Here is a 16,565-nt window from a genome sequence, read left to right as displayed (position 1 = left end):
TTGCCGCGGGTGTACGCGCTGACGGCTTCCATTGCAGTCAATGGAAGCCGTGTGTTCACGCTATCTCCCGCTGTAGCACAGCGGAAGACAGCGTGAAAACGCTTCCCCGCCTACCGCCGCTGCGTCATATGACGCTGCCGGTGCGTCACATGACGCGGCGGCGGTGAAGCGTCATGCGGGACCCAGAACACCGGATACGCTGGTAAGTATGGGGTCTCTGGGGGGCTCTGTGACGGGCTTCACTGCGGAATATTCCGCGGTGGAGCCCGTCACGGCCGTGTGCAGCCAGCCTTAGGGTGACTACTCACTAGCGGGTTTTTTTTCTGCTGCAAATTTGCTTTTATTTTTTCTTCCAATTGTCAATGGGACTTTCTAATGTTAAAAACGCAAAGTTGCATCGCGATGCGTTGTGTTTCGGTTTTAACATTAGGAAGTCCCATTGACAATTGGAAGAAAAAATAGGAGCAAATTCGCAGCAGAAAAAAAAACGCTAGTGGGTAGTCACCCTAAAAGTAGAAGAAAAACAAACAAACAAAAAAAATGAACTGCAGCATCAGGTGTGCCTGAATTGTGCCAAACAATTGGATTGTCATTTAGATTGTGCCAAATAGTCCTATCTGGTTTTTGATGCTGCCTTTTTAGCCCTGTCGTCTTGGTGTTGTTCTCTTATTGGATGTTGGCTGTTTGGCATAACGCTGTGGATTGAGATTTTTGGTGATCTGTATTCTACCTTTTTAATAGTTTTATATGTATTTACCAGTAAGTACAGTTTTGTAACTCCACCTGATGGAAACAAATGTACATTGACAATTCGGCAAAATGCATGTCTTTAAGGGAACCTGTCTCTATGAAAATGCTATTCAACCTGTCAGCAGAATGATATAAGTATGGCTGCCTGCACACGGGCAGATTTTTTGCTCCGGAATCCGGAGCAGGCGACCGCCTCTGGGTTCTGCAGCAAATACCCTACATAACATGCAATGGAAAAGTGATTTTTATATGTACATGGTCGGAAACCAAATACGGTTTCTGCTAGCGGAGGTAAATAAAAAAAATTTAAAAAAATCGCCGGATGCTCCATTTTTCTGTGGTGTTCGCACAGACGGTCAATGAAAGCCGTCCGACCCACGGCGCATCTGCAATTGACACTACATGATATATAGTTCTTTGGGAAATAATTCTGCATGACTTGTAACCTATTGAGTGAAACCTCTACTCATTCTGTGCTTAGAAGTCCAGTGGGTGGTCTTACTCAATGATTGGCAGCCCTCCCTGTATGAGCATGCATGTATGATGGCTGCCAATCACTGGTTAGGACCGCCACTGGACATCTTGGCACTGTGATTTCCATTGATAAACTTCCAAATTACACTAAATATTTTCCCATATATCTATATACAGTGATACCTTGGCTTGCGAGTGTCTTAGCTTGCGAGGTTCTTGACTCGCGAGCAGGCTCTCTCCTAAATTGTGACTTTGATTTAAGAGCAAAAACTCGCATTCCACGTGGGGAGTCCCCTCATCACTCAACACTGTCAGTGTTCATTGACAAGGGGACTCCCCATGGGGAGTAAAGAATCCCCTGCCGAAGCAGTGACAGCTGTGGCAGAGGATCGCAAAGCTCTCCCATTGATTTCAATGGGGCTGCCACTGCCGGCAGCCTCATTGATAGCAATAGGAGGCTGGCACCCCTGCAATGATTTTACGCGGTAGGGCTTTAAATATAAGCCATTCGCTAAAAATCATCCATAGCATGTGTAAAAAATAAAAAAATATATATACTCACCTGTCCGCCACCGCCAGGGCTCAGCCACGTGTAGCTGGGTCTTTTAAAATCCTCGCCTGCTGAAAGTGTTGTATCTGATTGGCTGAGTGCTCAGCCAATCACAGGCAGCGCTCAGTCATTCAATGAATGATAGCTGAGCGCTGCCTGTCATTGGTCACAGCGCTCAGTCAATCACAGGCAGCTCTCGACCATTTATTGAATTCAGGTGAGTATATATATTTTTATATTTTTTTACACATTCTATGGATGATTTTTAGGTCTTCCCTGAAAATCACTGCAGGGTTGTCGGCAGCCAATTGCATTCAATGGGGCCGCCGGCAGCCCCATTGCAAGGAATGGCAGAAATGATTAATGCAGTCTTCACTCGTTGCAATGGGGAAACTGGTTTTGTCATACAAGTGTTTTGGGTTAAAAGCTTTGTCACCGAACAAATTAAACTTAAATTAACCCAAGGCACTACTGTACATCTATCTATATACACACTCATTTCCTCCTGCTCTATAATATTCTGCTGCCAGGTCAGAATGCAACTTGACTTCAATTTGCACTACCAAATGCCTTAATATTACCATATACAGCAGAGTTCATTAGATATTACTGAAGGGCAAAATGTAAAGCCTATTAAAAACAGTGGACAAATGATATAAACGTTTCTCAGCTTCCCTGAAGGTAATAAGATAATGAAGCCAATGAGCTGTTGTACAGGAATCTAGAAACAACAATGCATGAATTAATCATAGAAGACACTCAATACCCCCGACTCCTGCAACAATAAGATCTGTTATGTTATAGGGTAATTGAAGGAGCTTGTGACAATATTGCTTGAATGAGTAGGTATTTATCTACACGTATTATGAATATCCAAATTCATTACAACACCATGTGGATGCCAAACCACTTACGGCTGCAGAGTGTACGCTTCAGTGAAGCCAAGAATACTGTACGTACATTTCCCAAACCAACGTGGAATAGATATAGGAGCTTATACAAGAACAGACTAAAGCAAATTTACTGATCCTTAACTCTTTCACTGCCTTTTGCACAATTTTCACTTTTGACAGATACAAAAAAAACCAAAGTTATAAAATAACTAAATTATATTACCTCCCTTACCCCATAACCATATATTTTCTGAAAGTACACATCTGGCACATAATCAAACTTCAGCTCAGCTCTTTATAAATACAGATAGCTTCATGCAATTTTCTATCAAAGTTTATTTTGTTTTTAGAAAAAAATGCTTAAAGATTATTAGTGGCAAAAAGTGTGACCCAAACATTAGATGTACAATACATACTAAAATAAAGGTTCACGTTGTGCAGAGTTCATATGTACCACTAAGGCTGCCTGTCCACGGGCGGGTTTTCATTGCGTTCCCAGCAGCAATAATCCAGCCGCGGGGAACGCAGTGAAAGCTCTCCACAGCATTGCTATGGAGAGCGCTTCCCCTCTGTCCACGAGTGGAGAATCATTGCGATTCTCGGCTCGCGGCCGGCAAATCGCAGCAAATCTGTCAGATAGGCTGACCAGCGGAGATCCGTCTGCCGGCTCCCATGGACAGGCAGCCTAAGGGCCCTTTTATACAGAACGATTATTGTTCCAAATAAAATTTGTTGGATTGCACAAAATTGAATCATTCAGTGTGAAAATGGCCAGCAACTGAACAACAAACAATAATTTGTTTATTTATTGTCCGTAGTTTTATTTAATGCAAGTTTAAAAGAAAATTGTTGAGTTGTCTGCAATTCACTATATGTAAAAAGCGATTGTACAGTTGTTCATATTACCTGGCACAGTCCCCTTCAAGACCAACGATTCAGTAAGTGAGCGTGTGAGCAAAAACGCTCTTCGCAGCGCAACATATTTGCGAGGCGAACGAGATTGGACGAAGCAGATTTGCATGCATATCAGTGCATATTACTGCACTTTTTGCACACGCAGGGTCAGTTTAGTTTATATGTACAGTCATTCACAGATAGCTGTCAATCACTGATAGCTCCGCCCATTGGACTGATCAGCTCAGGATGTGCAGAGATATAAATGAATGAAATACAAGTCATACTGAATATTTCCCTATAAATGTATATAACAATCTCCTCAGCTCCTCCTGCTCTATAACATGATGCCTGGAGTTGAGACAGTATGTTTGAGCAGATATATTCCCTTTAAGGACCAATCCGTTTACATAATTGTATTGAAAGAGCCATAACTCGTTGACAGTCGTATGAGATCATGGTTTTTGTGGTACGAGCTGTATTTTTTTAACGGCACTATTCTGGGGTACATATTGTATAATGTTAATTACATTTTTGGGGGGAGATGAACAAAATGGCTGAAAATTTTCACCCTTGTTTTCTGGGTTTTCTTTTCACAGCATTCATCATTCTGTAAAACTAACAATACCCAGTTTATATAGATTTTTTAAACTTTACTTACTACTTTAGCACAAAAATACAGCACCTTTTTAAAGAAAAACACTTGAATCTGTACCACTACATTGTAAGACCTCTATATTTTTTATTTTTCTAGCAACAGAGCTATGTGAGGTCTTGTTTTTTGTGGAAAGAGTTGTAGTTTTTATTGGTACCAGTTTGAGGTACATGTGACTTCTGGACTGCTTTTTAGGTTGCTTTTTTACACAGGCAATAAAATTGCGTGATTTTCACGCAACACGAGAGTAAAACCGTAGAATTATGAAACCAATGATTTTTTAATGGTTTCCTTCACATTTGCAATGTTTTTACTCATGTGATGTTGCAAGAAAAAAAATTGCAGCATGTCCTATCTTTCTGTGATGTGCAATCTTTTTGTTTTGTATTTTCCATGTTTCACTATGGGTACTCCTTATGATCGCATAACGAAGAATGGAATTGGGATTTTCGTGCAATGTGATGCGTTTTAAAGAAAGTTCTATTGACTTTCGCGCAAAAAAATTGTGGTAAAATCACGTAAGCGGCAGCAATGTTTTTTGGGGAAAAAGCAGCGCAGATGCTCTTTTCACAGGAAAAAAGATGTGATTTTCTCGTGGTGATATCGCGATCGCCTGTGTGAAACTAGCCTTAATGTGTTTTTTTTGAGAGGTGGACTTTTAAAAATAATTTTTAAATCATTCATTGACCGAGATAAATAACAAAATATTTTCATTGTCTGGGTCGTTACGAATGTAATAATTATTATGTTTTTCAACCATTTTTTGCTATTTTATCCATTTAAAAAGGTGTTTTGTCAGGAAAAAAATGTTTTTCATTAACTGAATTTTTTTTCCAATTAAACTTTATTTAACTTTTTTTGACACTGTTTATTTAGTCCCCTAACCCCTTGAGTGGCGGGTTTCCTACCACCCTGTCGTACCCACCAGGGCAGGTTTTTAAAATGGGCCAATCATTTAATTTCAACTAATTTTCCAGTCGCGTTCCAAGAGCCATAACTTTCTCATTTTTCCTTTGACACAGCCATATGAGGGCTTGTTTTTTGCGGGACAAGTTGTACATTTTTGGGTATATATAATGTATTGCATAACTTTTGTAAAAAAATTTGTAGGGAGATTAGGGGGAAAAAAAGAAATTCTGCCATTTGTTTTTTGGATTTCATTTTTACGGCGTTCAGTGTGCGGAATAAATAGTGTGATAACATTATTCTCTGAGTCACACGATTCCGGCGATACCAAGTTTATACAGTTTTTTTAAATGTTTTGCTATTTTTGTACATTTAAAACATTTTTTTTTCTTAAAGGTTTGCTTTTGTGTCGCCACATTCCAAGAGCCGTATTAATTATTTCTTCCATTGCCAGAGACCCAGAAGGCCTTGTTTTTTGCGGGATGAACTCTAGTCTTCATTTATCTAATTTTTTGGAACATGTAAAATTTTGATCACTTTTTATTCCATTTTTTCTAGTGGCAAGAATAACAAAATCTGTAATTCTGGCATGTTTTTTATTTTTATTTTTCACTGCATTCTCTGAGCAGTATAAATAATATATTAAAGTCATTCTTCAGGCCAGTACGATTATGCCAATACCAAATTGTAATATTTTGTTTTTCTTTATAATGACTTTTTCTCGCTTAAAAAAAAAAAAGTAATAAAAGTTTTAAATCACCCTCCTTTTGCCATATCTATAATAAAAAAAATCTAAATCATAAAAGAAAAATACATATTTGGTATCGCCGCGTCCGTAAATGTCTGATCTATCAAAATAGTGCATTATTTACCCCGCATGGTGAATGTAGTCCGAAAAAAAATAAAGAACGCCACAAATGCACTTTTCAGTCACCCTGTCTCCCAAAAAAAAATGCAATAAAAAGCGAACAAAAAGCCGTATGTATTCCAAAATAGTACCAACATTAACTTCAGGACGTCCCGCAAAAATGAGCCCTTGCTCAAGTACGTTGATGGAAAAATAAAAAAGTTATTGCGCACAGAAGATGCAGCAGAAAATAATTTAAAAAAATTAAATGTCTTTGAAATAAAATACAAGTGCTACAGTAAAAAAAGTATACACATTTGGTATCGTAGTAATCGTACTGACCCATAGAATAAAGATATCATGTCATTTTTGTTGCAGTTTGTGCGCCGTAGAAACAAAACGCACTGAAGGATGGTGGAATGTAATTTTACCCCACTTGGATTTTTGTAAAAGTTTTTCAGAACATTATATGGTACTTTAAATTGCACCATTGAAAAATATAACTCCTTCCGCAAAAAACAAGCCCTCATACAGCGACGTCGATGGATAAATAATAGAGTTATGATTTTTTAAACGGGGGGAGGAAAAAAAGAAATGGGGAAAGAAGAAAAAAAAGGGACCGTGTCATTAAGGGGTTAAATAATGTAGTAACTTCCTTCTCTGGGTCATTACAACACACTGATACCACATGTGTAATTTTATTTTTAATTTTTCACAAAGTAAATGGAGACAAGTGTTTTTAATTTTATTTATTTATTTTTTTTAAAATAATTTTTTAAACTTTTTTTACCTTTTTTTTTAATTTTTGTCCCATCAGGACTCCCTGATCACATTCTGCGGGGGGTCCCATGGTGACAGCCCTTTACATGCTGCAGTCACATAGACTGCAGCATGTAACGGGTTAACACAGCAGAGATCAGAGGTTTTCTCTGATCTCTGCTGTAAGAGCTGCTGCCTAGCTGTCCCCTGAGAGCCAAGCACCAGTTCTTCCTGCAACACAGACCATCGGCTTGCTTCTGACAAGCCGATGGTCTCTATAGCAACCTGTAAACAAAGCAGGACATTAGAAGCAGGAGATTGCCGGCATATCGGCAATATCTTCCTGCTTCTCAATGTCCTGCTTTGTTCTCTGTGGGACTATGCAGGCAGAGGACACTGCCACAGCTTGTAGCATTGTGCTCTGCAGCTCCCATAGTGATGCATAGCCCGGAAATCTTCCGGGCTATATCGCTATGAGCAGTGGAGCTCGTCCCGGAAAATTTCCAGGCGTGCCACTCAAGGGGTTAAGAGGACTTGAAGAGATGATCCCTTGATCACTATGATAGTACACTGCATTACTTATGTTGTGCATTTAACAATGCGTATGACATCAGCCTATTAGACTCTGCTGGAGATGGCTGAGTTACATGGCAGACATGAAGGCCTTTGGGCTCAGTCAGACGGGCATTTTTTTAATGCCTTTAGTTGCGTAAAAACAAAACACGTGCGTCAAAAAAATCGGGTTGTAAAATCCGCACCTGCAGCGCCGACCCCATTGGGAACATACAGAGGAGATCGCGATCCTTTGCTACAGCTGTGACAGCTGTGGCAGAGGATTTCTTCATCTCCGCTGGGAGTCACCTCATCACTGAACACTGACAGCACTGTGTTCAGTGACAAGGGGACTCCCCGCGGGGATGAAGAATTCCCCTGCTACAGCTGTGGCACAGAAGCGCGTTGTTATCCCATTGCTTTCAATGGGGCTGGCGCTTTTGCAGCCCAATTGAAAGCAATGGGATGATGGCAACCCTTACGTAAAAATCATCCGTAGGCGAATTCAATGAATGTCTGAGCGCTGCCTGTGATTGGCTGAGCGCTCAGCCAATCAGACACAGCCCTTTCAGCAGGAAGGGGTTTTAAATTCACCTGTGACAGCGGTGGCAGGGGAATTCTTCATCCCCGCGGGGAGTCCCCCTTTCACTGGACACTAACAGTGCTGTCACAGTGTTCAGTGATGAGGACTCCCCGCGGAGATGAGGAAATCCTCTGCCACAGCTGTGGCACAGGAGAGCGATCTTCTCTGTATGTTCTCAATGGGGCTGGAGCTGCTGCCGCCAGCCCCACTGACCACAAGGTGAAGCCCCTGGATGTTTCACATTCAAGGAATTCCCTGCTGCAACTGTCACAGCCGCAGCAGGGGATAGCATTGGAAAAACTGTTCGCAGTTAGGTGCCTTCTGCGATTCGCTGCTATATTTTTTACAGGTGCAAATTTTATTTGCATGTAAAAAACACACATGTGACCGCTTTCATTGAAAAGCATTGGTTATTAATAGATGCAAATCGCAATCACACCTAACATGCATTTAAAAAAATGCCCGTCTGACTGAGCCCTTTATCAGGCCTCCGTTTACCATGGGAACCTACTGGTACCTTGTGAGCGCATTGTGGGGTGCTGATGGGTGACTGGAGCAGCCCCCTTCCCGTTTCATATGCTTACATACTGCATTTGCTATTGATTGTGGCATGTAAGAGATTAAACTGCTAGTATCTGAGGTTTCTCAAGTTTATGGCAGTTACAGCAAAGCTTGGCTATCAGTACTGTATGTGCAGGTTTAAAGCCCATTTGTTAACATAGTAAAGAGGTTGAAACAGGCTGAATTAGATGGACATTGTCTTCATTCAGCCTAACATACTATGTTACTATGCAAGTGTTTAAACTGAATGATAAATGAACAAGCCAATGACGATTTTTAGTTCTGCAGAAACTGAACTATGAACGAGGAGTGAACGATTCTTGTTCATCGTTCAGTCGTTAGCTCGCATTTAAGGCTCATTTAGACAACGATTATCACTCAAAAATCGCTCAAAGCCATCTTTTGAGCAATAATCGTAGTGTCTAACTGCAGTGATATTGTGCAGTTCTCGTTAAACCATCGCTCATCCTTGTCTTTCAGCGTACTGAAAGACAATGATGAGTCTTATCAGGGATTCACAGCGGGATACAGCTGATACTATTGTTTCAGCTGTATCCCGCTCCTTGATGATAGGCGGGGTATGAAGAATGCAGCTGTATAGCTGCGTCCTCCATACCAAGCACGGAGCGCTCGGCTGTATAACAGCTAGCCACTCTGTGCAGAAAACAGCTGGATGCAGAAGACAAGCGGGGCCACCCCGCTTGTCTTCTGCATCCTCCGCTCAAAGCGCTGATCTGTATAACAACCGGGCGCTCGGAGCAGGGAACAGCTGGATACAGAAGGCGTGCAGGGACACCCCGCTTGTCTTCTGCATCCTCCGCTGGGAGCGCTTGGCTATATAATAGTCAGGCGCTCCCAGCGGGGAACAGCTGGATGCAGAGAACAAGCGGCCCCCCGCTTGTTCTCTGCATCCTCCGGAGTGCAAGGTGATCCCTCAACTTTTGAACGATCATCTTGCGATGTAAATGACACAACGATTATCGCTCAAAAGACATCTTTTGAGCGATAATCGTTCTGTCCAAATGGGTGTTTAGTCAGAACGAGTACCTTCACTTTTGTTTGAACGCTTTTTGTTTTTTTTAACAATAATAGTTCCCTCTAAACGCTACTATACTCCTAGCTTCAGGAACAAAGTGTGTATAAAATGGAGAAGTAATATGATAAGAAACAGGAAAAGGTGTGAGGTTTAGTTTGCTCTATTATCACTATAATTAGTTGTGTTTGTAATAGATAAAACTAATTTGTTCTACTCCAACAGTAGATAAAGTATCTATAAGCTACTTGAAGGTTTTACATTCTTTGTGCAGCAAGTATGCAGGGAGATGTATTTTCATCTGTCTTTAACAAAACCCTTTAATTTAACTCATTAGTGACTGTCCAGCCGCTACTCGGACATCTCTGCCCTGTGCCAATCACTGAACTGGCTACCCGTCAAATACAGAATACAATTTAAACTCACTAACCTCATCCACAAAACGCTTCACAACACCGCACTGCCCTACATTACCTTCCTCATCTCAATCCACCACCCAGCCCGGACTCTCCGCTCTGCTAACAAAATCAGACTAAGTACCTCTTTAATTTGAACCTCTCATTCCCGCCTCCAAGACTTCTGCAGTACCAGTCCTCTGGAACGCGCTACCCCAAAATATGCGGCAATCACTGACACAGAGAACTTCAGGCGTGCTCTAAAAACGCACCCCTTCAGGGAGGCATATCATATCCCCTAAACCAAACCCCTCTGTACTCTGCCTGATAACATGCTTCCTGTCCTACTGACTGCAATCTCTGCTAGCCGTAATGAACCAGCACCTGCAGTCAAACCGATTCAGCCACTATACAACCTGACTATTTTCTGTGTGTATAGCATCCCTCCCTCACTCCCTCGCCATACTGTGCACATCTCCAGCCCCTTTACCTTCTGTATCACCCCACTATTTGAAGTATGTAAGCTTGTTGGAGCAGGACCATCACCCCTACTGTTTCCATCAATTGATTACTTCATGTAACTGTGGTCTTGTTTTATTTCCCCTGTCTTCTAAGCACTGCGGAATATGTTGGCGCTATATAAATAAAGATTGTTATTATTATTAGTGACACGCAAGATACAAACAGCTCATCATGTGGTCACATAGGCACTGTAGTGGAAGCATGGGCTGTGCAGAACATATCTATCTGTGAAATATGCTGTACGGAGGCTTTACGCTACAAAATAAGCAAAAACTTATTGATCTGCATACCCATCTGTGCTACCACTATGCCACCCTTTGTTTACTAGTAATGTTTAAAAGAAATGAAAATATCTTTTAAAGATATGTTATTAAACAATTAGAATTGTTAAACAATTAGAACAATTAGAATATGTTATTAGACCAATTAGATATGTTACTAAACAATTAGACCTATGTTAGTGAAATCAATCAATTCTAGAGGGATGCAGTAACAAACTACTTGTCGATGGACGCTACCTGTCTGTCCTCCATTGCGTGCTTGGAGAAAAATCAAGGAAGTTGGTTTTTTAACTAGTTTTTTCCCCAGAGATTAGTAGCATCATAAAGCGGTCTGATGTAGATGGCCAGTTTATTCCCTATGAGGTAATAGAAGGATGCTGGTATACTAGCTAATGTCATTATCAGGATGGCCAATTGCTTCCAGCACTCTGAGGCTGGATTCACATGAACATATATCTGCTCGGTTTTCACGCCGAGCCGATATATGTCGTCCTCATGTGCGGGATGGGGGGGGGGGGTGGAAGAGCCAGGAGCAGGAACTGAGCTCCTGCCCCCTCTCCGCCTCCTCTCCACCCCTCTGCACTATTTGCAATGAAAGGAGGTGGGCCGCGGGCGAGACCCAATGCCGCAAATTAGCCCGCCCCCGTCCCGCCTCTCCCCATTGCAAATAGTGCAGAGGGGTGGAGAGGAGGCAGAGAGGGGGCGGGAGCTCAGTTCCTGCTCCTGGCTCTTCCATCCTCCCCCCTCTGCACATGAGGACGACGTATATCGGCTCAGCGTGAAAACCGAGCCGATATACATTCGTGGGAATGCAGCCAGACTGACACGTTGAACAGCTCAGAGCTTGCTTGAATATGTTGTACATGTCACCAGGGCTGAACTACAGCTATGGTGAAGTCACAGCTTTAGGCTGGATTTACACGAATGTATATCGGCTTGGTTTTCACGCCGAGCCGATATACGTTGTCCTCATCTGCAGGGGGGGGGGGGGGGGGGAAGGATGGAAGAGCCAGGAGCAGGCACTGAGCTCCCGCTCCCGTCCCATTTTAAAAAAAATATGATTAATGCTCTATCCTAAGATAGGAAACCAAATGACTTTTTCCACCTTCTCCACAGTCACTGCGCTGGTTCAGCTGTCCAGTGACTTGTACCAGACTGCTATAGACTTCCAAAAGTTATAGTCCCACAGTAATAATCTACATTGGAAAAATAATTGGAAAATTATAGCAGAAATATATGTGTTTAAACATGTATCTCTGCCATGGACTTGCATTACAGCTGCTGTAGATCCACACTTGAGTTTGAGTGTTTTTATTGAAAACATCAATAGTTGATCAGCAGGGGTCCACCCCTCGAAACCCCAACCAATCAGCTATTTCAGGTGCCTGTATTAGTGTTCGAACCCACCTGAAAGCTTGGTCACTTGAAAATTGGATTCTGCAGCAATAACCCTCCATAGCATTCAACGGAAAAACGATCCTTAAATTGCGGTTTTCGCTCGCAAATGAAAATTTGCAGCATGCTCCATTTTACTGCGGTTCCAGCAGGGATGGCTTCCTTTGAAGCCAATGAAAGCTGTCTGACCCACAGCCCGTCCTCTTTTGACACTGCAGACAAGCTGCAGATTCCACAAGAAAAACAGAGGATTTAAAAAAAATTAAAAATCTGTACTGCACATGTGCGCTCGCCGGTACACCCGCACACATCCGCAGTACAGAAAAAAGAAGTCACGGACAGGTAAGCAGGGCCGCGGGCTGATTTCGTGCATAATTCCCATGCAGAATCTGTGCGTGCTGTGGACATGAGGCCTAAAGCATAGATTCCCATTTAAATTAATAAGGCGCTTTATTTGCTGTGGGTTTGATGTGGAATACATAGAAATTCTGCCTTGTGAATAGGGCTTTAAAACATAAAGGATATGGCTCCATGTCCCAAGCTACCAGTCTGCCTCTGGTCACAGCTAAAGGCTGAATGGCAAAACAGACAAGTAGTAAGTGGTATTGGGAGGACGAGTTGTCTCTTTCTACTAGAACTATGAGAATTGTGTAAAGATGAATGTAGGTGGAGTACCTATTCAGGGTGCACATTCATCTTCTGCGATCTGTAACCACGTGTTGATGTAATGTTGCACTTTTAACTTATACAGCTGTTTCTGTGTATAAAAAAATATGTATCCCAAACCATATGTGTACTAGGATTTACCTGCCAATGCCAACAGCTGAAAAACCACTCACTTTAATATCAAGTATTAATATCAGATGTATCACATATATGAGAGCAGTATACCGCTGAGAGCACCAGACTAGACAGGACATGGGCATTCCACCACAACTTTTAATGTTCTTTATGGCAGCAATGTATTATTTGGCAGTTCGTGAGTGAGATAGAAAATCCGTTTTCAACACCTGATTGTTTGTCAGAAAGATCTTACTACCAAGTGATTACTCCCTTTGATGCATTGCAGTCTCAGCAAGGGCGTAACTATAGGGGATGCAGTTGCACCCGGGCCCAGGAGCCTTTGGGGGCCCATAAGGCCTCTCTTCTCCATATAGGTAGCCCAGTACTATGAATAAAGCATTACAGTTAGGGGCCCTGTTACAGGTTTTGCATTGGGGCCCAGAAGCTTCAAGTTATGCCTCTGTGCAGCATGGTTTAGGTATGGGTACGGGTACAGATACAGATAGAGAGGGGGCCCCAGCTCACGTTTTGCATCAGGGCCCCTGAGCCATTAGCTACGCCCCTGAGTCTCAGCACCCTGTTGTGGTTTAATGAGACAATGGGGAAGTTCTGGGTGTTGTTGCCAAGACACTAAATTACAGCCATATTAAAACCAAGATTCTGGGTTATCACATAAGAGAATGAAAGGTTCTGAAACTTTCCAAAGTATTTGTGTTTGAAGTCCACTGCATTTTTCAAGATCTCTATTTGTATTACATCTAAGGGCCCTTTTACAAGGTACATCTGTCGGGTGCAGAAGCGCTGATACGGGAGCCATCATTGCTCAGTTAATGGAGGTGGAGCGGCCTAGAGAACGTTTCAGCCCACCTCCATTCACAGTGAACCGGCAGTCATTCATAGATGCACGTCAGCCTGTTTACATAGGCCAATCATTGTTTGACTTTTACTACTGCATGATCTGAACAAATTATCATTCGTCATTCAGATTCCCACAATCCAGTGAGAATCTGAACAATGTTCAGTGTAAAAGGGCCCAAGCCTTATGTTTAGAAAATACAAATATAAAGAATGTCTCTCACCTCAGCATGACCACCTGGAGTTAGAGTCTTCGAGCAACGCTCACATCTCAGGCAGGGTCGATGCCAGTCCTTCCCTAGGGAGGTCACTTTCTCTGCTACAAGAAAAAAAAAAACAACAAAATGTTTTTTTTCTAATATGACTATAAAAAAATTATTACTAAGAATAAGTAGTAAATGCAGCTTAATTGCACATAGAACTCATACAAGTGTATGAGGAGCAAATTATTGTCTTTGCCATTGTATACTAGTTTGCTTCTGCTTGTGTGAAGGCTCTTTGATGAACACAACAAGCACCAATCGATCAGCACTTGTCATGGGCATGAAACGGGTTCATGAATAAGGACTCTTACCCTTTTTTCACACCACCTTTCAGGGTTCTGTTTCGGGCCTCTATCAGTAGTTCTGACCACAGGAATAGTGTAGCATACAGCGCCAATGACTGGATCAAATACCATCCTGTGATCAGGAAAGGTTTTTAGGCAGAAGGAGGATGCTACTATGAAAATAAAAAGCACTGTCCTGTTAGGGGCCCTGCTGTCGGACGATGTTGTGAGCAGCAACACAGATCTCTGGCAAGGATCCTGCTACATCACATGGTTAACTAACTGATTTCAATGCAAGCTCTTTAATGCTTAATTTTCGCTGTTGAGCAGTTCTCTAATTGCTAACTAAAGATAATGGGAAAGGATCCTCACAATCAACTACACTCTGAGAACCTGTTCACATGGAAAGCCTTATACAAAGAACGTGTACAAAGGTCACGCTTTAGGGGTGTAGGAAAGGCGATTAAGGCATTTACACTCGGCATAAAAAAATAAAGCACGGAGTAGGAGTTGTTGGGATTGAATGATATAAGTAAGTGATTACATATTAGAGCAAAAGGAGAATTTATTGCAGAAAACTGAGCCCTTGAAGGAAGGCTCTAGTATCATGTTGTACCGCCTCTAGCTTGAATACAAGATGTGATATGGGAAAGGAGGGAGGGGGGGGGGCATGGAGGCTCTAGTACCCTGGTGTACTATCTCTAGTTTTGATACATGATGTGATGCAGGGGACATGGAGGTTCTAGTACCCTGTTGTACTGCCTCTAACCTGGATGCAAGGTGTGATACTGGTGGGCATGGAGGCTCTAGTACCCTGCTGTACTACCTCTAGCTTGGATACAAGATGTGATACAGGCAGGCATGGAGGCATACAGGTTCTGTATGGTATGCTGCAGTATAGAGCTCCACACTTGCTGTAACTGAGCCTCTAGATCGTGCAAACTCATAGTTTGTCGAAGTTGGCGTCCCAGATGGTCCCATACACGTTCTAATGATGATAAATCTGGTGACTGGGCAGCCACGAAAGTGTAAAAATGTTGTGAAGACATTCCTGTGACCCCTTGCTGTGTGCAGCCAAGCATTATCCTGCTGGAAAATGTTTCTTGGAAGCCGCCATGAGAGGAACACATGTGGCTGCAGGATGTCCTGAACATATGGCTGATCTGTCATTGTTCCTCGTACCACTACTAGGGGGGAATGACTGTCGTATGCTATGGTCCCCCAGACCATCACATCAACAGTGGCAGCAGTGTGATGGTCTGGGAGGCTTCATAGCAAAGGCGGACTGAGGCACCCACCCCTAGGCCTCCAGACACGAAAACAGTCGTTAGTGCCCAAACTAAACTTGGACACAATGTTGGGTGTCTAAGGCAGTACGCGTAATGGGTGCTGGGAGGCCAAATGTTCTTCAGCCAAGCATCTGGAAATGGTACAGACGGACACAAGGACCTGTAATGATGGTGCTATCTCTGGATGGCAGACAGTGAAATAGTTGGGGGTTCTTATGCTTGGACCTGAGGCTGTTCTTTGTGTGCCCTTACACATCCAATGGTCCCAACAACTCCTAACAGACTGGTTAGAACAACCCAGCTGGCGGGTAAATTCATCAATATGACCATCCAGCTTCTCTCATCCCAATAATGCGCTGCTCTCAGACTCTGGTAACGGAGTGAAATCTTTTCTCTGCGTAGTAGAGGCGTCTAGTGGTCAACAAGCTCTACACAAGCGGAAGAAGAGGACATGACACACAATGAGCCTACAAGAGCCTTTTTATAGGCCAAGGGTGGAATCCGTTTTAGGGCCTTAGGTGACAAGACTGTTTATCTAATCACACCACAACTCTAATCATTTTCATATCTGCCTGATGTGTAACTGCATGCCGAGATTTGTAGCAAAACGACAACTTCTTCTAGCTGCTTGATTTTTTTTTGTCAAGGACTGTATTTTCTCCCCATCCTATCAATATTGCAAGAACTTCTTAGAGGCCAATACTGTACCGTAAAATGAAAGAAACCACAACTAAATACAAGTCTTTGATTCGTCTTTGCTAGGTAGTTACACGTTTCTCTCATTCAGCAGTTTCCTAGTTCTTTCTGTTCCTTCCCTTGTTTTTTTTCCCCAGAAAGTGACAACAGGAAATGACTGCCAAATCCCACAGGGGTGTTTACCAGGCTTTTCACCAGACTGCTGAATAAACAGTCCTAGTTATGCAGTGATACATCACCTACTCTCCTAGCAGCGCTTTTAACTATGAGGACTTTTAACTAAAGAGAATCTGAAAAAAAAAAAAATCTGAAGAAATACGTTGTGAAAGGAGTTTAGAGTGAAAC

General features: G+C 42.5%; 1 protein-coding gene across 1 annotated transcript in view; it reads right to left on the bottom strand.

The window, feature by feature from the left end:
* Positions 1–16,565, bottom strand: part of CRIP2 (cysteine rich protein 2) — a 141,398-nt gene that overhangs the window by 10,655 nt on the left and 114,178 nt on the right. Inside the window, exon 6 of the mRNA XM_066608602.1 lies at positions 13,913–14,007. Coding sequence (XP_066464699.1) covers positions 13,913–14,007 — 95 coding nt within the window. The remainder of the gene's footprint in view (positions 1–13,912; positions 14,008–16,565) is intronic.

Source organism: Eleutherodactylus coqui, chromosome 6 (genome assembly GCF_035609145.1).
Source record: "Eleutherodactylus coqui strain aEleCoq1 chromosome 6, aEleCoq1.hap1, whole genome shotgun sequence".
Classification (NCBI taxonomy): Eukaryota; Metazoa; Chordata; class Amphibia; order Anura; family Eleutherodactylidae; genus Eleutherodactylus; species Eleutherodactylus coqui.
The sequence above is the reverse complement of the archived record's forward strand: the minus strand, read 5'-3'. Positions and strand labels throughout refer to the sequence as shown.